This window comes from Alligator sinensis, unplaced genomic scaffold (assembly GCF_000455745.1).
Source record: "Alligator sinensis unplaced genomic scaffold, ASM45574v1 scaffold1520_1, whole genome shotgun sequence".
Classification (NCBI taxonomy): Eukaryota; Metazoa; Chordata; order Crocodylia; family Alligatoridae; genus Alligator; species Alligator sinensis.
Genome location: NW_005842659.1, coordinates 587,814 through 594,652, shown reverse-complemented (window position 1 = coordinate 594,652; position 6,839 = coordinate 587,814). Strand labels below are relative to the sequence as shown.

Below are 6,839 nucleotides of genomic sequence, written 5' to 3'. Positions count from 1 at the left end.
TTCTTGGCAAGTCGCAAGGAGGTCATTTAAGAGTTAAATTTGTTCCTGTGGGGGGGCAACACAATGACTGTGCGCTGTTTAATCTCTCAAAGTAGGGCTGAAGTAGATCTTAAGGGGTGCAAAAAAAGGCTTCTGAGGCTTTCTGAATGGGGAATGAATTTGCCTAGCCTAGTGTTCTGGGTAATATCTGCTGATGTATATTTTGGAAGTGCGGTATGGCAAAAAAAGGCTGAGATGTTTATATTTGGGGGAGGGTGGTTGATTAACATTTAAAAGCGATTTGTTTTTGAAAGAATGTACAGCAAAAAGAGCTTTCTTGGAGGCTGATGTTAGGCTCCAGAATGAAGGAAATACAGACTATCACAAACCTTTCCACCATCAGTTGCAAGAGCAAGGCATGTGCCTACTGTTATACCTTCAGTAGTATAAACTTAGACCAGCATTTGCATGTATACATAAACAGGTCAAAACAACAAACATCTTTCTTAAAATGTTTCATAGCTTTGCACAATCTCCCAGGGGAGTTAATGAGAGAAACAATGACCTGCACATGACAGATGTTAGGTATGGTTTCATTTATCTCTGGAAAGAACACAGACACTATGATGATAAGAGTTTTGTAAGAACCCACAAGGAATCCTTTTAGGTATTCAAATGAACGCATCTAGGGCATTAATGCTTGTCAATCAGCTAACATTGTTTTTAAATGCATGTAATTATATTACATCAGAATTACTTGTTTGTGCAGTTGTTTTTATTTTCGTCCATCTAGTACAATAGTCTTTTGTGTGTCTGAAGAAAAATATGCACAGTTTAATTGAAACACGTCATAAGTGATCATCTCTACGCGTTAGTATATCAGAGATTTATTTTGCATCCAATTAAAAGGTTTAGTCACAAAAAGTGTAGACAAGAGTTGGATTTTGTGTAAGGAGGTGAAACTTCAAGCCCATTTAGTCGCACAGAAGAGACTGAATGCTGACAGATCATCATCTTAACCTTTCTGCATTTCTAATAGTTTCTTTTTAGTTTCATTCTCAGTATTACTCTGAGGCATATCAAGTTGTGTTCAATTCTTATATAATAAAGGGCTTAGTCTGTCTGTCTGTTCATAATGCTCTTGGAGCTCTTGGTTAGTGAAACAACCAATCAGAGTATGGCGCGCTGCCATAATGGGGGGGATGGAGAAAGGGGGGCAAGGCCAGTGACGCTGGTGACAGCATGGGGTGCTGACAGAAGGGGATGGAAGGGACGGCAGGAAATCTCCCCCCCCCCCCCCCCCCCCCCCCCCCCCCATTTTTAGAAGAAAAATGCGCTGTGGCCTCCTTCCCCCCCTGCCTCTCCCCGCCTTCCCCGCAGTCATTCTTGATGGGCATTTTGCTAGTTTCTATATATTTATATACTGGTGTACGAACATAGTCCCTGATCCAAAAAGGGACTTGCTCCTTCTTCTGTTCCACTCTGTGTGGAGTAATGAACACTTTATCAGACCACGTAATAGGATTAAGAGCAAGCATAACTGACTAGCCTACCAGACTAGCCTACCATTAAGGCTATGCACCAGGGTGAGCGAAATCCTGAATTTTGCTTTGAGGTGATTTTAATGTCCTTGATTAAACTTACATGGCACAGAGCTGAGTATATTTAATATGTGAATGGGGCACTGCATTAGCCTAGCTACACTGCTTCTTGTATCCAAGATAGAGACATCAGAGCTAGATTTAATTGAACTGTGTGGCATTTTTCATTGCATCACATACATAATCCTCCTGTTAAAATATATAAACAGTACTTGGAGCAGGGACTCCTTTTTCCCCCGGGTGAGTACTCAAACCATTAGACTTCTGAGTGATTTGAGCACTTGTGTTCTTTCTGACCCAGACTCTTTGATTTTTCTGTGCAAAGTAGAACAGCTTCAACCAGACAGATTGAGAATGTGCCATCTCTTATCACACCACAGAATAATTTATGGACTGGTGATCAGGAGGAGAGAGATGTGGGTTTGAATTTCCTCAGAAAGAGGAGAGATCTGCAACTGAGTCTCTCAAACTCTGAGTAAATCCTTTAGTCACTAATCTGTTGGATAAAAGAGAGGGCCCAACCTCTTCTGTCTGTCTTTAAAAAAGAAAACAGCAGCAGTAGCATTTTGTATAATATAATCAGATTGGTATCTTGACAGAGCAAGGCTTGGAGGGGTAGGGGGAGGTAGAGGAACACCTTGTCTGGATATTGATGAGGCAAAAACATGACAGACATTGAGCTGCACAGTAGGGCTGTGCGAAGCTGCGGTCACTGATTTGATTCAGTGGAGATTTGGCCCGATTTGGCGGCCAAATCTCCAAATCCAAATCAAATCAGGAGACCCTTTAATCTCTTCAAATTGAATTTTCATATCGATTCAGAGAGATTGATGATTTGGACGTAGACGTAACTTTTAAATGTTTTTTCTACATACCTCAAGGTACCAGGTGGCTCATGAACATTGAGATGGTAGGGTGGATGGAGCGTCCCACGGGAGCATGAGGGAGGTCCCCAGTGCACTCGGAGGAGGACCCAGAAGTGGACCAGAATCACTTCTGGTCCATTTCTGGGTCCACTGCAGAGCATGTGGGGGCCCCCTTTCTGCCCCCCGGCTCAGTGACTGGTACCTCCTGGGTCTGGGGGGGCACCCAGAGCCCCCCCCCGTGGCTGATCACCAAGCCAAGGCAGGGGGTCCCTGTGAGCTGAGCGGTGGACCCAGAAGTGGACTGGAAGTACTTCCAGTCCGCATCCGGGTCCGCCGCCAAGCATGCGGGGGTGGGATGGGGCTGCACTTCTGTGGGACGCTCCATCCACCCTACCATCGCAGCATTCATGAACTGTGCCTGGTACCTCGAGGTATGTAGAAAAAACATTTAAAGCTGTGTCTGTGGCCAAATCGCTGATTCTCTGAATCAGCATTGAATCTTCAGATTCGGATTTGGCCGAATCGAATCTGAACAGTGACCCGAATCAACAAATCGAATCATTTTCCCCTGAATCAAGCTGAATCCGAATCAAATATGGCCTGCTTCACACACCCCTACTGCACAGCCTTGTGAAAACTGAGGCGCTTCCATCCCTGTCCAAAACAGAATGTTAGGCATTAGGAGAACTTCAGTGTTGAAAATTTTGGTGCCTGCAGCTCAGGCAGTGGTGAAACAGGGGTTTTGAACAATGCAATTTTGGACTTGGGGGCCTAAATTATGTTTGATTTCTTCTTCAGGCACCCAAGTCCCTTTATTCAGTCTGGGTCAGAGGGTCCCCCTGCTAGCAGGGAAAAAGTAAAACAACAGATTACTCTGTAGCTGTTAAAAATGTTTAGAGACAAAAATATTCTATTATGTTCTACAATAATGGTTTTCAAACTGTGTTCTGCAGAACCTTGGGGTTCTTCAGTAGTTCATCAGGGATTCCTCAAAGAGACTAGGGGCATGAGTAGGCTGGGAGGTGATGCGCCACCATTGCCAGGCCAGGTCACGTGGCTCCACATCAATCTTTAGGATGGGGATGGGGTAGGGGTTCTGTGACAGAAGTGATATGAAAGGGTTCCATGAATTTAGGAGATTTGAAAAACAGTGTTCTAGAATGTAAACAAAATGTTTCTTTATATATAATCTTTGAGTATCTGAGCAATCGTTTAAAAACACATAAGCGGGGAGGGTTGGGTTGCGTTAGTTTTTTGGTTTTTCTCTTATTGGTTATTCTACAACTGCCTGTCCCTTTGCATAAGTGGGTATTTATATTCAAAATTGTCATTGCTGACTGTTGTAATTTAAAGGTGGCATGAAGGTAGCTGCTGAATCAACCAATTCTAGCAGATAAAGATGTGCTCTTAATATGTCTGCCAACTATAGTATTTATCAAGGTTCCCTTTTTTGTTTTGAAAGGAGATTTACTGTATTAAACCAAAATTGTTACTCCTTTCCAGTCACCAATACAAATGAGGGAAAGACAAGGTTCATCCTGCTATGCCAAGTTCTGTTGCAGTTTCCCCTGTGGCCCAGCTTGTGGTCTTCTTGCCCCCTGATGTCTGTGTCCTTCCACACCCCTCCCCCCCAGCTGCTTGTGGGATGACTCTGGCCCTGGCCCCAACATCTGGTCCGGCAGTAGTGGCAGCTGGGGCTCTGGCTTTGGGCCTGTCAGTGTCAGAGCTGAAGCTGCAGTAGCTCCTCTGCCACTGCGCAGTTTGTGCCACAGTTCTGCCTTGCACCATGTTGTCTTCTCCATACACCTGCTCCCCCCTTGCACCATACATCCTCACTTGCACCCTTCATGGTCTCCCCCTTGCCTGCCCGCACTTCCCCCTACCCTCAGGAGCCAGAGCCACAGAAGCTGCCTGTCGAGGGCAGTACTCAAATCTAAGATGAGTGGGGTTTTTTCCCAATGTTGAGTGGAGAAAAAAACCTCATCTTGAACTTGAGTAAATGTGGCAAGTTAAAAAAATAGGATAGTTTTTAGCTTTGCCCCATACCTGTAGGTTCTACCACATTCTTCTGTCCTACCTCATTTTGATGGTTTTGGGTGTCCTGGTAGGCTCAGCTAGACTTTTTGGAATTGGCTCCTTTCTTGACAGGGGAAATACTCAAGTGTTGTCACTCTACCCAGTATACCACTCTCTTTGCAGTAGGCAGTAGATCTAGATCATTTGGTTCTCTGTTATTATGTGCTCTGATAAGCAATATTAAAATTAAAATTTTAATAATTGGCCATATGAGCCAATTTGCATTGATTATTCTTTCTTTATATTAGCAGATGGACCATACTTACAAATCATAGAACAGCCTAAACAGGTAAGAGGAACACTGCATTTTCAAAATCTTTTGAGTAACTATTTCAGCATACTCTGGTCTGATAGAAGTCATAATATGAGATGAAAATATACTGAATAATGTATTTCATTTTAAGTTATTTGAACTAATAACACATGCAGTTCATTATTAGGAAATTTTTCTCACTCTTGTACGAAATCTGTTTCCTGTTTTGTTTTGTTCTCATCTCTAGACCTCTATTTAGAAGCTCTCATCTTAATTAAAAAAACAAACAAACGCTGGGATCTATTTTAAATGTATTGTACTAGACCTAGAATTCACATCTACTTAGAAATGAGCCTTAAAAGATATGATATGTTTCTGACAATAGGATATATTCATAAGTGGATGGATAAAATATTAATAGGAAATTTGTTGTTTTTCACATTTCTTGTTAAAATGAAATTTAAAAATAATAGCTTCTCCTCACACTCCTTTCAAAACCCTCACCGAAATTTTAACTTATGACCTCTAGTCTTGGTATAAGGCACTTGAGGTATTTTTGAACCATGAAGTATTTTCTTTTGTCAGACTCTTGGCAACATTTGACTAAATCAGTGGTGTTCAACCTGGGTCCATGGACTATGTCTAAGGGGTTCATGAAAGATTACTATAATCAATCAAAAGTATGTGAATACCCATGCTTACAAGTCAAAAGGGTCCACACTTACATTTGAAATTTTGTAGGGATCTGCAGATGAAAAAAGGTTGAAAACCACTGGACTCTAGACCAGAATTAAATTAAATCAAACTTTAAATGTAATTTTTGTGCAAGTATGCAACTCTGTTAACATGGATTTCATCTTTTGGCTCTACTTGGTGAAGGTAAAGTTTGTGGGAGATGCTGGGGATGAAAACCACCTCCCAACCCAGGAGAAGGGTGCTGTGTTTTATTGCAGTTCTCCCTATGGCCAAGTGTTGTGTTTGTGGTCTTCTTGTTAGCACTACAAAGATTAGCACATGGGTCAAGTCAGAAAATTCATATAAGCGTGTGGGTTCAGTGAGTGATGGCAGTGGGAAAGAACAGGCTGTCTGGTCAGTTGCATAGATCCAGTGGCCCTCACACAAGTGATGAAGAGTTGAATTGATTTTAATACTATCTACTGGTTGTGGTGTGGCTAGAGCTATCCCTGTACTCTGGCCCAAATTTCAGGAGTGAATTTTACAAAAAATGAAGCACTTCACTTAACTAAAGCCCAGTTAGTCACTCTGCTTTAATGCATTGAAGTGAATTTCACGTTAAAGGTCAGATCCTGTTCTACCACCTAGGGTGCATCCAGACATGTGTGGACATTTGGTTCCTCGGGAACAACTAGCAGTGGTGCACCTTGTGCTGCTGCTAGTTGTCCGTGGGGAACTCCTGTGCCACGTGTGCTCTGGCACGTGGCAATTCACCCCGTGTGGGGTAGAGAAGGTTGGGGCCAGTACTGGGCTGGCCCCAGCAACCTTACCTGGGGTCCTGGGAGCCTCCCAGAGCTGCAGCACTGGTGAGCCTGCCGTATGGAGGCTGGCCAGCAGCTGAGTGTGGCTCTGGCTTCAGGCGCTGCATGCAGCACTCTGCTTTTTTTCCCACAGGTTTTTTTGATCCCTGGATAGGATATCCAAGGGTCAAAAAAACCCTCTGCACTGCTCTCTTACTGCACATTCAGATGTTCTCCACGTTGCATGTGGTTCATAGATTCATAGATGTTAGGGTCGGAAGGGACCTCAATAGATTTCATAGATTTCATAGACATTAGGGCTGGAAGGGACTTCAGAAGATCATCGAGTCCAGCCTTCTGCCCAAAGGGCAGGAAGTCAGCTGGGGTCATAGGATCCCAGCAAGATAAGCATCCAGTTTGCTCTTGAAGGTGTTCAATGTAGGCGCTTAAACCACCTCCGGTGGCAGGCTGTTCCAGATCTTGGGGGCTCGGACAGTAAAGAAATTCTTCCTTATGTCCAGCCTGAAACAGTCTTGTAGTAGTTTATGACCGTTCGACCTAGTCGTCATCCCTTGGGGCGCTCTGGTGA

At 43.5% G+C, this 6,839-nt stretch overlaps 1 protein-coding gene across 10 annotated transcripts in view; it reads left to right on the top strand.

Moving 5' to 3' along the window:
• The window catches only part of NFKB1 (nuclear factor kappa B subunit 1), an 89,127-nt gene that overhangs the window by 27,214 nt on the left and 55,074 nt on the right, over positions 1–6,839 (top strand). For 9 of the 10 annotated variants that reach the window (XM_025215653.1, XM_025215659.1, XM_025215650.1 and 6 more), the window contains one exon: positions 4,771–4,811. In XM_025215653.1, coding sequence (XP_025071438.1) covers positions 4,771–4,811 — 41 coding nt within the window. Of the gene's footprint in view, positions 1–4,770; positions 4,812–6,839 lie in introns of those variants that run through there. The other variant, XM_025215652.1, reaches the window with a different exon arrangement.